This window comes from Penicillium subrubescens (assembly GCF_028828155.1).
Source record: "Penicillium subrubescens strain IBT 31985 chromosome Unknown utg000003l_segment0_segment0, whole genome shotgun sequence".
NCBI lineage: Eukaryota > Fungi > Ascomycota > Eurotiomycetes > Eurotiales > Aspergillaceae > Penicillium > Penicillium subrubescens.
The window spans coordinates 2,640,754-2,660,617 of NW_026643153.1; the positions used below are offsets into that span (position 1 = coordinate 2,640,754).

The 19,864-nt window shown below is 50.5% G+C and overlaps 5 protein-coding genes across 5 annotated transcripts; 2 read left to right on the forward strand and 3 right to left on the reverse strand.

The window, feature by feature from the left end:
- Positions 1 to 598: 598 nt before the first annotated feature.
- N7473_004993 (uncharacterized protein) lies at positions 599 to 1,240 on the reverse strand (the record flags this gene model as incomplete). Its single annotated transcript, XM_057150933.1, has 1 exon — positions 599 to 1,240. One exon carries the CDS (start codon positions 1,238 to 1,240, stop codon positions 599 to 601), a length of 642 nt encoding a protein of 213 aa, XP_057011043.1.
- Positions 1,241 to 8,992: 7,752 nt separating this feature from the next.
- On the reverse strand, positions 8,993 to 9,286 carry N7473_004994 (uncharacterized protein; the record flags this gene model as incomplete). Its single annotated transcript, XM_057150934.1, has 1 exon — positions 8,993 to 9,286. One exon carries the CDS (start codon positions 9,284 to 9,286, stop codon positions 8,993 to 8,995), a length of 294 nt encoding a protein of 97 aa, XP_057011044.1.
- A 1,112-nt stretch (positions 9,287 to 10,398) lies between these two features.
- On the forward strand, positions 10,399 to 12,827 carry optD (uncharacterized protein; the record flags this gene model as incomplete). The annotated part of the gene is made up of 3 exons (XM_057150935.1): positions 10,399 to 10,555; positions 10,622 to 12,472; positions 12,532 to 12,827. The coding sequence occupies 3 exons, from the start codon at positions 10,399 to 10,401 to the stop codon at positions 12,825 to 12,827; spliced, it is 2,304 nt and encodes a 767-aa protein (XP_057011045.1).
- Positions 12,828 to 13,137: 310 nt separating this feature from the next.
- N7473_004996 (MCM DNA helicase complex subunit MCM6) lies at positions 13,138 to 16,127 on the reverse strand (the record flags this gene model as incomplete). Its single annotated transcript, XM_057150936.1, has 3 exons — positions 13,138 to 14,250; positions 14,302 to 14,437; positions 14,500 to 16,127. 3 exons carry the CDS (start codon positions 16,125 to 16,127, stop codon positions 13,138 to 13,140), a joined length of 2,877 nt encoding a protein of 958 aa, XP_057011046.1.
- A 1,230-nt stretch (positions 16,128 to 17,357) lies between these two features.
- Positions 17,358 to 19,122, forward strand: N7473_004997 (uncharacterized protein; the record flags this gene model as incomplete). Its single annotated transcript, XM_057150937.1, has 3 exons — positions 17,358 to 17,445; positions 17,535 to 17,854; positions 17,953 to 19,122. The coding sequence occupies 3 exons, from the start codon at positions 17,358 to 17,360 to the stop codon at positions 19,120 to 19,122; spliced, it is 1,578 nt and encodes a 525-aa protein (XP_057011047.1).
- Between the last annotated feature and the right edge of the window lie 742 nt (positions 19,123 to 19,864).

A 19,864-nucleotide genomic window follows, 5' to 3' on the forward strand; every position in this document is an offset into this window, starting at 1 on the left:
AAGGGGGCCAACAACCAGCGGTGAAGATGGAGAGGAGCACGAGTGTTGAGTACTCTGTGAGAAGTGGGAGATTTCTGGAAGCGCCGACAGCGTAGAGAAATTATGTAAGCGCGGGGGTGGTGGAGATCCCCGGTGGGTTTTGCGCGATAAGGCCCCTCTGGCGTCATGGGCATTGGGCACTGAGCCACTGGGCACTCCGAAGAGGTAATCTGTTGGCCTTATTGCAGAATGAGAGAGGACCAGCCCGTGAACTGATCGACAACTGCTGACGGATCTCGCAGCTGCCTAGGCCCTGGCATCTGATTCGTCCAGAGCCCGCGGAGCATCACGGGTGATACGATAAAGAAGCTCGGAGCCCGATGGGTCCCACGGGTCTGTCCGTCTCCAGGCTCCGCATAGGAGGGGTAAGAGACGTGGGGGTGATGGTCATAGTGGTGCTGCTGGTTGTTGGCAAATGAAGCGAAGTGAAGGAAAAAAAATAATAATATGGTTGAAGAGAAGAGGCTATCGCGTCCCAGGGAATAGCCAAGAAGCGAAGTCGTAAAGTTCGGAGAAGCGCCCGCGCCGCACCAATATAGTACATCGGTGGGCTCACAATTTAGTGCGTCACGGTTGATACTTTGGCCGATGACGAGTGGGCGCGACGCTTTGGGGTTGGAACGACTCGACGCTTCTTGTTGCGCTTGGTGCTGGAGGAGTTGTCGTGCATGGCCAACTTGGTCTGTCGGATAGCCTGGGTTGCGCGGGCGTGGGCCTCAACCTTGGCCAGGAAGCGCAGGCGATCTTCTTCCTCGGCAACTGCTCGCATGCGTGCTAGCTGTTGCTCCATGGTCATGGAAGAGACCATCTCGTGGGTCTTGGTGGCCTCCTCATCCAGCTCCGGGGGCTCGGCACCGGCGTTCTCGGGCATCCAGAGCAGGTCTTCGTCGGAGAGATAGGCGTTGGTGAAGGTGTCGTGAGTCTCTTCCGTAGATAGAGACGTCCCCTTGGGCCAGGAGGGAAAGGCACAGGCGGCGCCCATACCATATTCACTAGAGAAAGAAGACTTGCGAGGGTGGATGTCGAGGAGAGAGTCGGTGGGCGTAGGAGGAGGAGCTGATGGGTTGGAGAGAGGCGAGCATTCGAAGGAACTGCCACTCCATGAGAAGCTAACTTGTGCTGGATCAGTGCTGGCCAAGGGGGCCACGACACTGGACTTGGCCAGAGCCATGTCGCGTATCCGCGACTGAATAGGGATCATTGTGATGAGTATGGTGAGAGTGTGGTGAGAGTGGAGATGGTGGAAGTATGGTCGAGAAGGTGTAGACTGTTGTTGAAGAAACAGTGGAGCGAGGACAGGATATAAGAAGGTGTGTGGAGGTGAAGAGACGGTGACAGGTAAGAGGGTCAAAGTGGATGAGTCGAGGAGGGTAAATGGAGGAGTGTTTATCAGAGAAAAGATCAAGAGACAAGAGACGGTGTGTAGATCAAAGCCGGGGAAAGGGCTTCTAGACTGCCGCCGTACCCTTGCAGCTCCCGACGGGGAGACACTGAGACACCCAAAAGGGGAAAAAAATAATAGATAAATAGGAAAAATAAAGAGTATTAAGAAATTAAAATAATAATTTCTTAATTTTCTTTTCTCCTTTTTTCTTTTTTTGGGTCAGATCAGACAACCCAAAAGACCCGACAATCAGGCGGAAGCGGCTTCCGTGCAGTGAGGCGGACGATCAATCAATCAACGTGAGCGGATCAACAAATCGGACTGGCCCACCACCGTAAAAAAAGAAAATAAGAATAATCAGAGTCAGAGGAAAATAAGGGCTGCGGAACTGCGATTTATGACAGCCGCCCTTAGAAAAGGTACCCCCAAAGGGAGTTTCGATGTATCGGTTTCGCAGGTTGCGCGATGTCCGCGGGGAAGATCGGATGTGCCTTTAAAGTCTTCCCTTTGACACTCGAGAGATCAGATTCGAAGGAAGAAGAAAAAAATAAGTACCACTTAGTAGTGCACACACACCATCGATTGATGGTAATGATAACAGTATGTCAGTGGCGGGTGAGGAATCTCCGAGGGATTCCCAAGATCATAATAATCATCCAAATCCGATCAATGATAATCGTTGTTTTTCAGGTTTCCGAGGAATGCTGGAGATCCCCAGGAAAATGTGCATCCCTTGCAGTCTCCCAAAGATCTGAGAAAAAGATGTCTGGAGTTTCCCCGAAAGGGCGGGACGAGATGAGGTGCAGCGGGGGATCTGATGATTCTGATCCGATGGGAATAAAAATCAGATTGTCTCTCTTGCGGTGACCAAGAGAGAATGGACCCCAGCCTCAATGCAAATTGTCCAATAGATGGTCAATTATTCAATGAACCACCAGAATTCACCGCTCCGGAAGCACGATGTCGCGGGAAGGGCTGCAATGCAGTGCAGCGAGAGCTCAAGTCTTGGTGATGAGTAAGTATAGTAAGAGTCGGTCGCAAGGTATCGCCCAAACACTCCAACACGGGGATGTATCAGTAGTGCGATAGTAGGAGTAGGATCCCGTTGGTCTTTGACAAAGCAAACACGTCGACACCGTTTCTTTGACAGATAGCGTGGACGGAGTTGACAGACGGGAGATGGTCGAGTCAGGATCAATAGTCCCGAGCAATCTGCAGTAGCGTAGGATAGATAGGTATACACCGTATATTGTGATAATAGAGATGATAGTCAATCACATCAAAAAAATTAACCGGGCGACGCGCGCGACCGAGGGACGAAGCCACTTCTTTTTATGATCCTCATGTCTTCGGACTACACAATCACCTAAAAGCCGAGGGATCTCGAAACTCTCCCCAGTTCCACAAGCTCGGAAATTCAAAATACTACTAAACATGGAGAATCTCCGGAATTCTCCCAGAATTGAACCGTGAACGAGTTCTTCCGGGGTCCATCTCTCCCCGACGACCCCCGTTTCGGGTCGAGTTTTCGGGAGAAGAAGAACCTTCGAACCGCCTGGCCCGTGGATCCTTTTTCATGTGCTTGTGAATGCCCAAAGGATGGGGGGGCCACCTTGAGGATCCACGAACCGGCCTCTGGAACACCTCTAGAGACACACGAGGCACGCTAGTTTACCCATCAGAGAATAGTAAACAAATTATCGAAATAATAATTTCATAACACAACAGAATAGCAGTCACTCTCCTATTCTCTTACCATTCCCGCGCCATAGTAGTCGTCTAGACCATGACGGAAACAAGAAAACGGCCGGGTCCGTCTCCGCAGAGGAAACCGTCAATTCCGTCGAATCCTAATTTGTGGCTTCGCAAGAGATTCTGATTGGGAGAGAAGGGCACAAAGAGAAAAAAGGTTCGAAATAATTGGCATCGTTTCCGCGTCGGGCACTTCCCCGTCTTTTCTTACTTTCTCCACACGGAGCAGCGGAGGGATGAGCGTTGAACCGGACTATAACCGGCGAAATACCCAGTTGCCACTGTCTCAATAATTCGGCTGTTGTGGACTGGCGGACTAGCGGTCGCATCTCATTCTACAGTGACTATCGCGTATAGCACCAGAGGCTTGCTAGGAATGAAAGAAAGACGTCCTTTCTTTGTTGGATATAACATGGACATGAACTAGATTCCAAATCCCTAAACCCATCAACCATCGTCGATCCTGCCATCGCCCTCTTAACTCAGAAATGTGACCGCAAAGGACTAACAATGAAATGAATCCGACCAGACGCCGACAGGAGCACAAAGGAGGACCGGAAGACAGTTAGCATTTAGCATTTGACATTTCGGCGGTAAGCGGTGCTCCTAAACCGCAAATCATAGCCGGAAGTCCGCCTGGCAAATGAATATTTAGAAATACCCGAGGTCGAACGGGTTCGTAACCTTCAAGGTCAGGGATTATGGAAAGAGGTGGAAGAGTTGCGACCGAGGTTTTCGCGCCAATCAAGCTGAAAGATTTGGCCTACTCAATTTACCCGTCCACCGACAAGGCTTCTTCTTTTCTTTGTGTTGGAGTCTAACCACAATGGGTCACTTCCCTTGTCAGACTCTCCGGGCTGGGGGAGTCTAGATTGCAACGGAGTCCGGACCGAGTCCCTTTGAAAGAGGACACCTCGACAGTTGACAGTCGTTCACTGCTGTATCTAACTAACTAGTCAAATCTCATATTTGAATGGTGGATTATTCCTTCCTTGAAACTGTCGCATATCTCAAGAAACACATCAGAAACAAAAACACCATATCCCTTCTCTCCTCGTTCATTCGTACCTTTTTCGCTTTGGTATTTTGGCCCTTTCGACACATCGCCCGGAGACTTGCTGCTCGATGGGGCGCAGATGCGCGCACCGCGCCGACTATTATTCTTCAAGTTAATTATTATTATTACATATTTCTCAGGCTTAGCGTTTTCCGCCAGCGGCACCCGCGCACTTCTTCCCCGGCGCCCCCAAGTGGACCCGTTCCATTCTCGCGGGTACACCATAAACATCCCCTTTCCCTTTTTTAAACATCCCATAACCATCGGACCGGGTCCGGTCGACAGGTCAACTTCCGATAGAGAGATGATCGCTGGGAAATAAATATACTGTACATAATATTTATTGTCAATGTCCAGCACATGCTGGAGTCCCGGGGTCCAGGAAACCCGTCACATTTAAACATTATTTGACATCAGATGCACTCTTCACAACAGCCCCAACTCCATCTTTCGTACATCGCGGCCCGTCGGGGAAACGGGATCATGGGAGGTGCCTTTTTACACCTACGTAAGTTGTAACCACTAACCGGGGAGGTCTGGCCTGGGCCTTGTGTCTGTTAGAGATGGAGAGTTGTCGGGCTTAATGAGGAAATAAAACGGGCTGTCATCCTTCATATCTATTTGACATGTTCCTCGGTACTGTACCTTTGAATTGCAACACAGTTGCGGTTTCTTTAGTACTACTGTTCTTACTCCGAGCTTCCACTTGTCTTGTCTGGTCCAGCTCCCCGGGGGACGGGCCGCGGCTGGCGGTCCATCGATCACCATCGCGTCGTGATCGTGGCCCTTCGGCCCCCCTTTCTTTTCCCAGTGCCTCGGTGTTTCATTAGCCTCTTAGTCTAGTCCCTGTTACCAATTTGCTGGGTGCTTTATGATCGTCTAGGGCGGATAGTCAGGAACATACTGTACGGAGTAGTGTTCCTTTAATTGCGTGCTTATAGATTAATCCGTTCCTGCCTAACTATGGAGAGTCTGATGGAGCAGTTGATGGAGTCTCGGGAAGTGGACGGATGGGCAGTGAGGGAAATGGAGTGGCTGAAGGATTAATGAGGGCTCCGAACGAGGCAGGTCGCTCTTTCGGCTTCATGGGGAGTAAGTAATTTCCACTTCTACGACGACCGACCGGAGGAGTCCGAAGTGGAGGAGATATCCGAGTAGGGAGTGTCTCTGTGCACATCTCACGTACTTTTGATGCTGTTCTCCGAGTTGTGTTCAGTGCAAACATCAGATCGGTAGACTCTATTAACCGAAATGCATCCCCGATAGAAAGTACAGTAAAAATGTACATGTAGCAGATGGATATATACCCTAGCTCTCAATTAGAATTCGATAGACAAATCAAAGTCCTGAGGCTTGACCTCACAACCTTGAATACTTGAGCCCATATGGCGGTCCTTTGGCCCTCCCGCCCGCTTGGTCCCATCAACCTTCCCCGGGGCCTCCCTGCAGCTGCGTCTCATATGCAAGATCTCTAAATCAGATCGGGATAAGCAAGGACGCATTTTGACCGGCGTCTTCTAACCCGACTAGTTGGTAGGACTACTGTTTATTCAAGAGACAGGCAGGGTTTGTACTTTCGAAGCAATCATCACATGCAGCAAGCTCCTTTCTATCCAGCCTTTACAAGGCCTGGATAAAGTAGAGCCTCGATATGTAGCTACAGGCCTACAGTAGATAGTGTACACGGCCACTGGCAGCATCCCGACTGCCCGCGCGCCTCTCCGTCACTGCCACCCGATAGCTCGCAGCCACACGTCTATAAGTCTGGACTTGCATTTGCCACAGCTGCAAGGTTCTAGATCGAGCACCGCTCTTTCAAGAGGGGAAGCAGCTTCAACAAGTCTTCCGTACTTCTTGCATTCTCATATTCCAAATCACTAGCTCTGAAGCTCCCTTGTGTAGCATTAAAAAATAAATATGGAGCTTTGATCCCTCCGCTCTTTGCAGAAGCCAAATCAAAGGCCGAACCATGGAAACCAGCTTCACACCCCGTGGGGGAAGAGGGGCCCAGATCCTCTGATCGTCTCCACTCCACTCCGGAGAATGTGACACGGCCAGCCGCACAGTCACTACAAAAAGCGCTCTGTCCCCGATGCAGTACATGTAGTACACTTAATGTACACCACAAAGGTCCTGAAGAAAGTCCAAAGCAGAACGAAAGTGCAGTATGAGTAACCTTAAGCCCGTCCGGAACTGCATCCGCGGTCCGCACGGGGCGTCGTTGTGACGGTCGCGTCTCTCCCTCACCGCGAATCCCCGGACGTGTCGCGGGGAGAGATGATTTGAAATTCTCGATGTGGATTTGATCATTGATGATGGTGGCCACGCTGAGGATGGCTGGATCGAGAAGCATGCCATCTGTCCAGGAATCATACATAACACGGGGTAGTCGCCACCCCTGACTCATACTAGGGAGAAGGAAGGGGAGCGTAGGGGCAAGGTATGAATGCTTATAGGCTGGATGACACTGTAGCAGTCTGACCTCTGACCTCAGACCTCCTGTCTTTCAGCACGTCTGGTCAATGATGCTTGGTCTTGTACAATGTACTCATTCGGTAGGCTCATCTCAGATTTACGATTGGATCGGGCTAGGCCCTTGATCACTTTGACCACTGCGTCTATCCCGCGCCTCTTTATCTATGTAGTTCATTCGTTTATCATCAGAGTCAGTCTCGTATATCACGAGCGACCGTAGACTTTGTTATATTATTAGCTTAGTAGGTCTGACACTTATTATCTGCAACATCAAATCGTCTTTCGAGTTGTTCTATCGCTCTCAAACGTTTGCGACCAAGGAATGTGGCGAGCCACTATGACCTCGCATTCAGCCCAACAAACAAAGCAAGCAACCCAACCAGCGACCAGCCCATGCCTAGTCAACGCCCAAAGTCGGTATCCTTTCATCTATCCCCTAATTCAAGCTAGTCTGGGCCTACATGGTCATCTCTCAATTATGGTCGCTGTCGAGTAACCATCACATCCCAACATAGCAACTAGCACCCGTTTCTCGAACGCTTCGGCGCAGCCAAATGCATTCGGCATGTACAGACCCGCTATCAGCCGTGAGCCTGGTTGCTGTTGATAATAGAGCGGACGATGCATCTTCGGTGGGCTTCTTTGATCCTTCCTTCTTGGTGGTTTGTTTGATCTCTTTATTTGCTACAGACACTTCGACTCCGACTTTTCTTTCCTCTTCACATACTCAATAGGCCTTGCGGCCTAATGCATCTAGCCAAGGTAGCCATGGTCCCGCAACCGCATCTGCATGTGCGTCCGTATCTACATACATGTACATTATGTACAATATCCAGTCTTTGGCAAACTGTAATCTGCAAATTAGGCGCTGTGGAAGTCAGTGCCATTAAATTGATTGGTTGGGAACGAGCGGTGGAAGGACCTATAGGTGTCAGGCATTGGAATTTGGACTGGGGACTGGGGTGATGGGTGTACAGGGTCAGCAATTTCCGATTGCACGGTAAGAGACTAGGCGGCGACGTTGAAGACAGGGATAAGCTTTTTGTCAGTTGAACGGTGAGCAAGATCTAAATTATTGGCTATGTGGTGGTTGTCACCGCTTGCTTGTTGGGTAGAGAGAAACTGGCGGTGAATTTCGATTTCCCCAACGTTGGCCTTGATTATCGGAGGGGGTCGTTTGACTCGAGAAGCAAACAGGTTTGGTCGATTCAACCTCAGTGCTTGTAAAAAGATACCAAACTGAATGCTTATCCAGTCTTCTCTCTAGTTATACCTTCGTACCTAACTTGGTGAAAATATCTGCAGAGTGACGGCCGGATATATATGCTTACTAACTTTGCTTGCTATACTTCAATAATGGGGCACACATAGTACAGTATAGGGGAAAAAAGGAGCTTGTAGATGCCTTCATTTCTAAAATACCTTCCTTCCGAGGGCTGGGCAGCAATACCTATACCACCTGATGCTTGGATCCATGTCCGATACGCCTCTAGGTTTAAGGCGTTCCTTCAGGCCCATTCACTGAAGCGTTCTATTCGCTTTCTATATATGTCAGCCTAGCCAGGTCGTATCACAAAGACCAATCTTTCAAGTCGTAGTTATAGAGTGGAACAAGGGTTAGTTGAATATATTGGCGTTTCATACCAAATGAGTCTACATTAAGGCAACCTGGGGTCATACCTACCTCTACAGCACCTACTTTTCGCACCGATATATTCAAGCATTTCCCATTTCAAATCTCTTTGGTGGCTTGACTTCCAAGGTTGTGTTGCTTCTTATTTAGATATCTTTCTTTCTGTAGGATCTTAGTCTCATGAAAGTCATCTCCCCATTTCTCGATCATCAGACATGTACCATGGAAACCTGCAGCAGCAATGCCTCAATTCCTGTTACCCGGAGTCCCGATTCAGTCCCATTATACGATGTGGAGATCTAACAGGAAGGTAGGATTTCAGCCGCCCACTATGTTACGTCTGCCTGGATAAGCTTGATCACCCACAGGAACTGTTCCGTTCGTTCCCCACACATTCCAGTGTCTTTAATTGGACATATAGACTCTCAAATTAGCCTTTCTGCACGTCGATCATCCGCGATGAACTATATACAGCCCTAGAATACGAACAACACGGACGCTGACGACGCAATCGATAATGCCTCGACCTTCACAACATTGCCAGAGTACACTGCGAGATGAAGTATAAAAGACGACGCCATTCACAATCCAAAGAGCCATCTCCCTCCCAAACAAAGCTCAATCAATTCTGACAATTTCTGACAATCTTCATTCAAAACCACTTCCTCTTTCCTTGAGACTTCTCAGAATCTTCAAAATGAAGGTCAGCAGTGCTACTATGGCTACCCTCATCACCCTCCTCCCCATGACAAACGCCTGAATTTTCCAAACCTGCGCCGGCCAGGCCGATAGTACCGAGAATCGTGGCTGTAGCCAGGCAGCCTGTGGCACGGGCACAACCATCGACGGGAGTAACCCGACTTGGATCAAATACTGCGTGCTTCGCCTCTACAAGAACAGCGATTGCACTGGCCAGATTGGCATTGCGACGGAGGATTTGAAGCATACTCTTGCTCAGCTTATGGCGGCTTGGGATGTTCAGGGCTGTTGAATGGAGGGATTAGCCTGTCTGTCGAGGGTTTTGTTGCTTTTGTGGATGTTTTGGTGACTGATGGGCTTTTCTATTTTGTTATAACTGATTTTCCACACTGTCGTTACATATCTGCAAGAATATGAAGACTGGAATACTTGATGCTGAAAACCCCTAATATGATGCCTACACTCTAACCAGAGTTATATTTTTTTCAGACTTAAAATGCCAAAGAGAAACAATTCTGGCATGGGTGACTTCGAATATTGCTCTGTAGATCTGAGAAGCGTATCCAGTTTCGGTTTTCCCAAGGGTTTAGAACACCCATGGGAATCAGCTGGAATATATCTCATATTATCCAATAAGGACAAACAAAAATCTATCCATCTGCCATCCGTGGCAAAGAAAAAGGCAAATCACATCAAATCTCCCATTCCATCAGCACTATCATTTGTTAGTAGAAAAGGAATTGTTGGAGTAACGTCCAGAAGGGACTAGCCTGGGTTTATACTTGAGCTGGCCGCGTAGACTTGAAACCAACTTAGCTCTACTTGGTAAGTACGCTCACTAGTGACTCCTTATCTCAGTAAGCGTTGCATCCAGCATCGGCAAAGATGGTGTGGCACGGCTTAGCTTGCGGGAGCTGATAACGATACCATCTATCTTATCACTCTTGGAGCCACCAATCTAGAATCGATGCCTTCCAACTGTCGAAGGCCCTGCATTTTTTGTGCCTCAACGCTGGCATCAACAATTGTCGCCAGTCACAAAGTCACAAAACATTTCTGAATCTTCTAAAACCCGTGATGAAGATTCTTTCAATTTCTCATGTGAACCAAAAGCGGGGTCAGACCGTCCTATCTTGAACTAAGCCTGCCGACTCCACTTTTCGAAAGATCAACTGGCTTGTCGTCGGCTTAGCCTTATCTATACACTTCCCCGCGTTCATTGCGCTATTCTACGTCGGTTTGTCATGGCGAAGAGAAGACTAGTTAAAAGAGAAGGGCCCGCGCGTGGTCGCGACCTGGGATTTCCAAGTCTCGCGTCCCTGGCCTAGAAAGTGGTTGAATCTTGTCCATTCATCCAACATGGAGAAGCACGAGGCTGAGACTGCTAAGTCTACCTTTGAGAAGACTGATGAGGAGGTGGATGTTGGCATCGGAAATACCGAATTAGAGGCGGAGGTTACCGAGGATAAGAATGAGGAGTACAGCTATGAATCAGAACGGTCCCCATTCCCTGAAGGTGTGTGAGAGCAACCATGATGTTGCTTGAAACAATCCATATATGCCACAGACTGACAATTCCCAGTCAGGGCTGTTGTCCCCGAGACCGATGATCCCACCATGCCTGTCAATACTGTGCGCATGTGGGTGTTGGGGATTGTATTCACCATCCTGGGCTCCGGCATTAACCAGTTTTTCTCTCTACGATATCCATCGGTACATATTGTCGCATTAGTCGCGGAATTACTCGCATATCCACTCGGGGTGTTTCTTGCAAAGACACTCCCACTTTCAACCATTAGTCTCGGGCGTCTAGGCTCCTTCACAATTAACCCAGATCGCCAATTCAACATCAAAGAGCATGCGCTCATCGTGATCATGAGCAATGTCTCCTTCGGTTATGCTACTGCCGATGCTACCAACATCATCCAAGCTGCGAGCAAGTCTTTCTACAACTTCCACCTGAAGCCTGGCTTCTACGTGATGATCGTGTTGTGTGCTCAGCTCCTGGGTTTCGGCGTGGCCGGGCTCTCGGCACCTTGGTTAGTTGAGCCAGCGCGGATTATCTGGCCAGGTGTGTTATCCAACTGTGCTATGCTGGAGACGCTTCATTCTCGAGCTAACTCAATCGCCGATGGTTGGCGAATCTCTCGTCTGCGCTTCTTTTTATATGTGATGGGAGGCGCATTTGTCTGGTACTGGTTCCCGGGTCTGATTTTCACCGCGCTCTCATATTTCACTTGGGTCTGCTGGATTGCACCGAAGAATATCGTGGTGAATCAACTGTTCGGCATGCAAACAGGACTCGGTCTAAGTCCAATTACCTTTGACTGGAGCCAGATTGCGTATAACACGAACCCGCTGTTATCGCCATCATGGGCAGCAATCAACGTCTTCTTCGGTTTCGCATTCTTCTTCTGGATCATCACTCCAATTCTCTATTACACGAATACATGGTTCACGGCTTATCTTCCCATGATGACGAGCGATCTATACGACAACACCGGCGCCGTCTATGACACGATTCGAGTCGTGGGAGCAGACAATACTCTCGACGTTGCAGCATACCGCAAATACTCACCCCCATATCTGGGCGCCACCTTTGCTTTCGTTTACGGCCTTTCATTCGCTTCCATCGCCTCTGTCCTCTCTCATATTGGCATCTGGCATGCTCGTGACCTGTGGGCCGCCATGAAAGGTCGTAACAGGCTCGACATCCACGCTCGTCTGATCCGTGCCTCGTACCGCAAGACACCCTGGTATTGGTATGCCAGCATCATCGTGATCATCATGGCAATGGCTATTGCCATGGTAGAGGTCTACGATACCAAGCTCCCCGTGTACGGAGTATTTCTGGCTTTGATCATCCCCTTTTTGTACATGGTTCCTTGCGGTATCGTCCAGGGCATTACGAATGTGGACGCGAATCAACTTAACGTGCTTTCTGAGTTCATCGGCGGATACATGTTCGAAGGTAAACCGCTGGCAAACATGATCTTCAAGATTTTGTCGACGGATGTGGTCGGCCAGGGCGTTTATTTCGCCATGGACATGAAACTCGCCCATTACCTCAAAGTACCCCCACGGACTACCTTTGTCGCACAGGGGGTTGCCACAATCCTGGGTGCACTGACGCAGGCAGGCGTGACTCTGTGGATGCTGGGCAATATCGATGGTATTTGCGAGTCGGATCAAGCAGATGGCTTTTCTTGTCCCAATGGCCGAACTGTATACTCATCGTCCGTGATTTGGGGTCTGGTTGGACCACGCAGACTCTACTCGGCTGGCGAGATATACTCACCTCTGCTACACTTCTTCTGGATCGGTGCTATTGCCCCAGTCGTGACATGGGCCTTGTATCGGTATACCAGGAAGCGCTTCTGGAAGTTGATCAATTGGCCTCTGATCTTTGTGGGCACATACAACGTCCCTCCCGGTACATGCTTATCCCCAACAACTATTTCCTTCATCCATTACTGACTATTCTCTGTCTAGCAACTGGTATCAACTATTCCAGCTGGGCGTTGGTCAACTTTGTTTTCAATCACATCCTGAAACGCCGCTTCTTCGCTTGGTGGACCAAGTACAATTATGTCCTAGCTGCTGCACTAGACACGGGTCTCGCGCTTAGTGGCATCGTCATTTTCTTCTGCATCTCGTATCCTGGGGCATCTTTCCCGGACTGGTGGGGGAACACGGTTTACTTGAACACTGCAGATGGTCAGGGTCTCGCATATAAAGCTATGCCGGAGGCAGGATTCTTTGGACCTGCTAATGGAACGTGGACCTAATGTTGGTTACATAGTTGTGGAACTTGGGGATGTAAAGTCCAAAGTGGAATCGGATCCATCAGTGTAGATAGGAGACATGGTCCCCCGGTACTACATCTCAGTGTGACTAGTAACGAATGCAAATTTCACTATTCAATTCTGAAAGTATATATTCATGTTGCGTAAGTAATTACCATGACATGGTTTAAAAGCCGCAAGTACAAAACGGATATCATCACTCGTAAACCCATGCTCCAGAAAATCCACCCTGAAAATGCTAAACAAGGACCGAATCCTAGAAACAAGACGAACCATACAAATAATCCACTCCTTACAGCTCCTCAAACGCAATGTTAGGGTGCAGCACGTAGAGGACCTTGTCGCCCTCACCATCCTGCTGGGTCGAAGCCTCATCTTCCAGGCTCGACGTGATGCGCAGGAGCATACCCTCACGAACCATGCGCTTAATAACCTTGGTGCAAAGGTCGCGTTCGCGAGACAAATCCTCCTGGGTATCCAGCTCGGCCTCGATTTGCTCCAGGTACCAGATGATGAGGTCCTCCTGCTCGACACCCTCGCCCTGGTTGACCTCATCCTCTCTGATGCGCTGGACAACGAAGTTGAGAATCTTCGCGTACTTCTCGTAAGTGATCTTGGTCTTTTGGCGCTCGGGCTTCTCAACAGGTGGTGCCTCCTCGCCCTCATCACGCATGGGGCTATCGCCCTCCCGGTCGCGATCAGCCATCTCCTCGTCCTCGTCAGCATTGCGGCGGGCAGAAGAAACAACATCGTCGTCAAACTCAACATCGTCCTTCTCGACAGTCACAATACTCTGCTTCAGAAGATCGTAGGCCTCGTTGACAAACTTGGGAGTGACTTCCTCCACGCAGTTCACCTTGGCCACGGCCTCAGACAGACGGATCAGAGACTCCAGCTGACGAACGGTGATACGGTATGAGCTGCGGCCAATGCCACCCTGGGCATCGTTCGCACGAAGCTCCTTGTATCGCTGAACAAGCAGCGACTTCGCCTCCTCGGTGAAGGTGGGCTTGAAAGTCCGCGCGAATTGGATGTAGCGCTGGAGTTGTTCAGTGCTGAGCTCTGGCTGGACGGCCTCGTCACGGTTCATGTGCACGTTAATAATGTGGTCGGCCAGCTTGCGGTCAACAGCCTCCTTGGGGTCATCGCGGATGATGAAGAACACATCGAATCGACTCATAATGGGTGCGCTGAAGTTCAGGTTCTGTCGCAGCGTCAACCTGGGGTTGTAGCGACCGCCAATGGGGTTGGCTGCAGCGAGAATGGAGGCGCGGGCATTAAGAGTGGTGTGAATGCCGGCCTTGGCGATAGAGATGGTTTGTTGTTCCATGGCTTCGTGGATGGCAACTTGGTCTGCAATGTCCATCTTATCGAACTCGTCAATGGCACAGATACCACCGCCGTTCTAGAGAGGCTGTTAGTGAGAAGTTCAGAGGAGTAAGGATAAAATACGCACAGCAAGCATTAGCGCACCGGCCTCAATGGTGAACTCGCCCGTCTCGGCATCCTTGACCACCGAGGCAGTCAAACCGGCAGCAGACGAAGCCTTACCACTGGTGTAGACTGCACGGGGATGCAAAGAGCAAATGTACCTGGAAAGGGGAAGCGTTAGCAACTCGGACCCGAGATATGCAAAATACACGGATTTACTCACTTCAAGAATTGACTCTTACTGGTGGATGGATCACCAACGATACACAAGTTGATATCACCACGCAGCTGCAAGCTTTCCTGCTGGGTTTTTTTGCCAACACCACCAACCAATTGCAACAATAGCCCCTTCTTAACCTGGCGATGACCCCAGATCATAGGAGCAATCGAGTCCACCAATCGTCCGTAGATGTACTCCGAGTGCACCAGTCTCTTCAGGTCTTCGACCTCGGTTGCGGTCAAGCTGTTCAAGAACGCCTCTTGGGCCTTCTCGTCGTTCATATCCGGGTCCAGATTCTGGTTCAAAGATGCCAGGATGTTATTTGCCTGTCCGCTGAGCTGCTGCTCGGGCTTCTGGCCGGGTGTCGTGGTATCGGGGGTGACCATGCAGGACAGGAAAGCCAGACGGTAAGTCAGATCACGAACACCGAGCGCCTTCAGACCGGAGACGCCGCCACCACCAACTTCGCTACCGCGGAAAGAATTATTATCCCGAACGGCTTCAGGGCGCACACCAGGCAGGCCCAGTTGGCTGACATCAGGAACGACAATCAAAGTACCGGTGAAAATGCAGCGCTCGCCAGCCTTGGCACGGTCCACCATCTCACCACGCAGGATGATATCCATCGTACGGGGCATGCTACCGGTAGGAATCTCATGGGAAGATTCCTGTAGCTTGACCTTCTGCCAGTCGACAAAGGTGCTCTTGCCGATATCCAGGCGCCAGCCAAAGCGGTTACCACAGACTGCGTTGGGGCATTCGGTGGGCTCCGTGTACTTGAAAGTCTGCTCAACATTGGGCACGACTGTTCTGCAGCCCTCACAGATGAATGTTCCTAGCGACAGCTCGGGTCGGATTTCGGAGGTTCGTGTGACGGTTCCAGAAACGGAAAGCAGCCGACCGATCTGCTTAGTACGCAGCTGGCGGAGTCGAGATACCAGCGGCAGGTTATAGAAAGCGAGCGCGAAAAGCTTGTCCGTCTGTTGATGGCGGGTCTTTTCACGGATCTGACGTTCCAAGTCTGGGTTGTCGTTTACACTGGCATAAGCGGACGCGACCGAGGTACTGGGTTGGGAGGAAGCGCTGGAGGCGAGTCTGTGCGAAACAAAGTATTCTGGCTCGTACTTGGCGACCAGGTTGTGGAGACCCTTGGTGAGGAAAGGGAGGAATCGATAGTACTGCTCGGCGATAGCATCGGCCAGAATCGGGTTGTGCCACTTGGCCAAGTGGTTGAAATCCACGTAGAGTGTGGACAGCTCGAATTTCTTCAAGCCCTTGATTTGGGCAATGTAGTACTTGTCACTCAGCATCTCACCCGACGAGGGTGGTGCTGATGAAGAGGGGTCCATGATAAATGTCTCCAGCAGCTCCTCAAACTCGGCTCGTACTCTTTCTCCAGCCTCATCCACCACGGGGGCAGGACCTGGGGCGTAGGGATTCCGTAGCCGATTGACAGCAGATGTACTGGCCCCGACGACTCGATCATCGGGGAAGGCATTCATATCACTCATAGGACCATTGCTCTCGGAACGTCGAGAACTCGGGAGGTTGTCGGAACGAATGTTGTCACGGGCGCCAGATCCTGAGCCTCCCAGCTCAGACTGGAGAACGGCATCGACAAGACTAGACATCGTATGGAGAGCTTCAGGCCTAAAGGTTGGCCGTAACAGAAGAAATGAGCTCTCAAGAATACCAGAAGGGAGGGGGTGGTTGATCGAGATTGATGATCGGACGGAGATAACAATGCCCACACACAGGGGCTCTTTTTTTGCAGAGGACGCGAACGCGAGACGCGTCTTCGGAAGAATAGATTATCCGATCAGGGACGCGTTAAGTGGTTTTCCCCCTGAGTCAGCAAGATCCAATTCACCGGGATTTCGAAGATTCCAGACTAGTCCCAATCAGGCATGAGTAGATTACATCATCATGACTTGGCCACGGCAGCCACTTACGCTAAACCGATTCGGGGCATTAGTCTCCCCTTCCGTTGCAGGTGACTCGCAGGTTCTCTTGCAGTGGCTCCCTGTGGCTCCTGTCGAATGTGGCCAAAGGTCCAACAGGTGGCCAAAGACGGTCAAAGGTTCTGCGCTCAGCCTGTCCTAAAGTTCCAAGGTCCAAGGTTGGGTCTCCTTCCATTCTCCGAGTGAACGCCGACCATCACTAGCCGGCAGTCCCAGCAGGGCAGGTCGTTTAGGGTATCCCCCCTTCTACGACTTCCAGCCAGTCATACTCTCGGGATGACTCTCTCATTGACCCCCCTTCTCCCTCGCCCTCACCCTTGTGCCTTGGTGAAAAAAAAAAAACAATGGTCGCACTACTGTAAAGCCCGAGATGGGGCGCTCCACTTTCCTCCGCGGTTTAACCAGTTTCACCAGGCCTGCAACCAGTTTGGGTAATACCTAAAGAACCCAGGTGCGCCTCGTGTTCTCCGTGGACGAACTCTACACATCAACTCTCCTGAATGCCACTATTGCCCCTTCAGCGCTGCAGGGACTGAGCTGGTCTCCGGGAAAGCATTTTCTTTTTCCAGTTCGATCTCTCCGAGCCTTCGGACAGGCGGATGAGAGGCGAATACGATCAATCTTATGATCAGCTGTTTCACCTTGCATTGCGGTTGAGTATAATTGTCATCTGCCTAATCTAACGTCACCCTCCCCTCCTATCACCCTTCCTGGGGCACCAGCAAATCATTCCCGGCCCCCTCGCCCTATCTGACTGGTCGCCCGCATCAGAGGCCTGAGATGGTTCTGTCCAAATCCCGATACACAGGCTGGAGGAATTTTGGTGATTGCCGGTGCGGTATGCAGCTGTAGCCGGTCGTGAATTGCGTCGAGACCACCACTGCCTTCTCTTCCGCAGTCATGTCGAGCAACGGACAACGGCCGGTGGATTCGGCGCAGGTCCCTTCAACCATTGGGTCTTCGGCGTCGTCAAGACCGGATGTTCCGGGTACGTGATAGCTTCCCCCCTCCACATCAGACCCTTGAGACAATTTACCCTTTTTGGTCATGGCGGCTTATATCTCATTCATTTCACAGAGCCCTCAGGCAGTAACGAGCCAAATGCGAAGTCGAGACGACGCCGGCGCGGCGCAGACCCGGAATCTCAACCTAAGAACCAGTCATTCTATTTTGTCGATTCAACCTCATCCTCGAAGGAGAAACGGGCACATGTGATGAGACACCATGTCCAGGAGAAAAGGAAGCACCGGAAACTTTCACATGGAAGCTTGCAACGAGAACAAATGCCAGAACCAACTGTCTGGCCAGTCAGGACTGATTCAGGATATGATACGGACACTCCCAAGGAGGCGGCCTTGGCTGGTGTGCCAGGGTCTGCTGTCGAGCAGGAATCATCGGTATGGCGTTTCTCGCTCCTCATACTCGTATGGCTCTATTCAGAGCAAGCAATCACGGGACTAAGGAAGCATTATGCTGACACGGCGAATTCCTCAAGCTCCAGATCCGGTTTTCAAATGTGAAGCCCTATGCCCAAGAAACAGTACCGTTACAAATGGAGTCACCCATGACGATGCTCGATGCATCCCGAAGAGATCCCTTCTCCAGTCTCCCGATAGCTCAAAACCCTGAAGATATGGAATTGGTGGATTATTGGACGACCAAATTGACCTACTGGTCTGGTCAGAATCCTTATGTGAAAAACCAGATCTTCCGGATGGCCATGGAACATCCCTTTTCGTTCCAAGCCGTGATCCTTGTTTACTGTGCAAGATGGAAAGCACAGCTGTATGGGCAGAAAGAGTCCAAGATAGTCCAGCGCCATGTCGGACAGGCCAGAAAGAACATCGAAGACGCTATGGCGGGCTCGTTACAAGTGCACGACGACCAATTAGCCATGGCCCTGGCAGGCATGGCCCTGTCGGAGGAGCGATTCGGAAGCAGTCAAGATGCACACGCATTCATGGAACATGCCGTCCAAATCATGCGCCGACGCCAGGCCTCCAACCCTGCCGTTATAGTCTTTGTCCAATACGTGCGGTACATTCTACCTGCACAAAGTCCTACTTTAACACCCGCCAACCAACGCTGGCTGGTGACGTTCCTCCAGGGAGCGCAAGACCTGATGCACAGGCACAGCGCTCCCGAATTTCAACCCCAATCATCCCAACGACGCACCGCGTTCCAAATGGAAAGCCCCCTCTTCTCCCTTCTCTCCAGCGGACCCCGGCCCTCTCAGGTACCACAGGCATCACGAATGTACGTGGTCCGAGACGCGCAGACCCAGGAGGTCAGCCGGTCGGCCTCGCTTATCTACATCACCGCCGCACTTTGGGACTTTAAAGACTCGATTAGCCAGACTCATCGATTTCTTGCTTACTTGACCGCGCTGGTCGAACAGCACCAGCTTGATCGACACCCTGCCTGTGAGACCCTACTGTGGCTGTTGCTGGAGCAAACGTGCGATGCAGATTTGCGGGACTCTGAACGGCCATGGTCGACAGGTGAGCTGCTTCGAGCACACGGGCAGCTGCGGCCGGAAATGCAGTTTCATTTCAATGAGCTTTTGATGACCTTTTTGTCGCTTCAACCGCCTATTCGAGGCATTAGCGTGTTTGAGGCTGATCTTCAATCTAGTCTTGATGGTAGCAGTACCTTGCACCAATGAATTTTTTTTAATTTGTTCTTACTATGAACTTCAACAGATTTGATTTTTGTCTTTCGTGATTTAGGTAGGGATCAAGATTTTTCAATCAACCTAGTCATGTACCACAATCACCTTAGGTGTTACCTACCTAGAAATACCTAACTCCCTTATATAGGCGATCACTCGTCCCCCATCTTGGCGGGTATGGACGTCAGCTCCATCGGCAATTAGATACAAGACTATCACCTGGCTCACACATGGACCGTTCGCACAGAGAACATTAACCGGTAACATCAGCGCTTTCTCCGAGTCTTTATTGTGTTTGTAATCTTGTTCAAAGGCATACGACTCGGACACTAAGCAGCCACTTCTCAAGAGCCAGTGAATAAACCCTCGATACGGTCTCGTCGCTCGCACCCTTTGTCTGTCTAGCAACAAGAAAACTGTCTCCAACATTAACCTCTTCTATACAACCGCCCACTTCATCCAGCGCCTCGGCCGCGCATCAAATAGGCGTCCTCGTCCTATCCTCAAAACTTCGATCGTGCAAAGTCCCTAGTAGTAGCTCGTGATTCATCAACTATGTCACTAGATCTAGATCCGCAGTAGAGCAAGCCCCATGGGCGAGAGAGACGTAGAAGCGCTTGAGATATTTCTCCCACGGCTCGGTGAGCGACGACGTATCCGAAAGATAAATCTGGATCAGTGCTCGTGGTACATCCACATAGCTGCCCTCCGCAGGACTGGAAGGGTTTGATCAAAA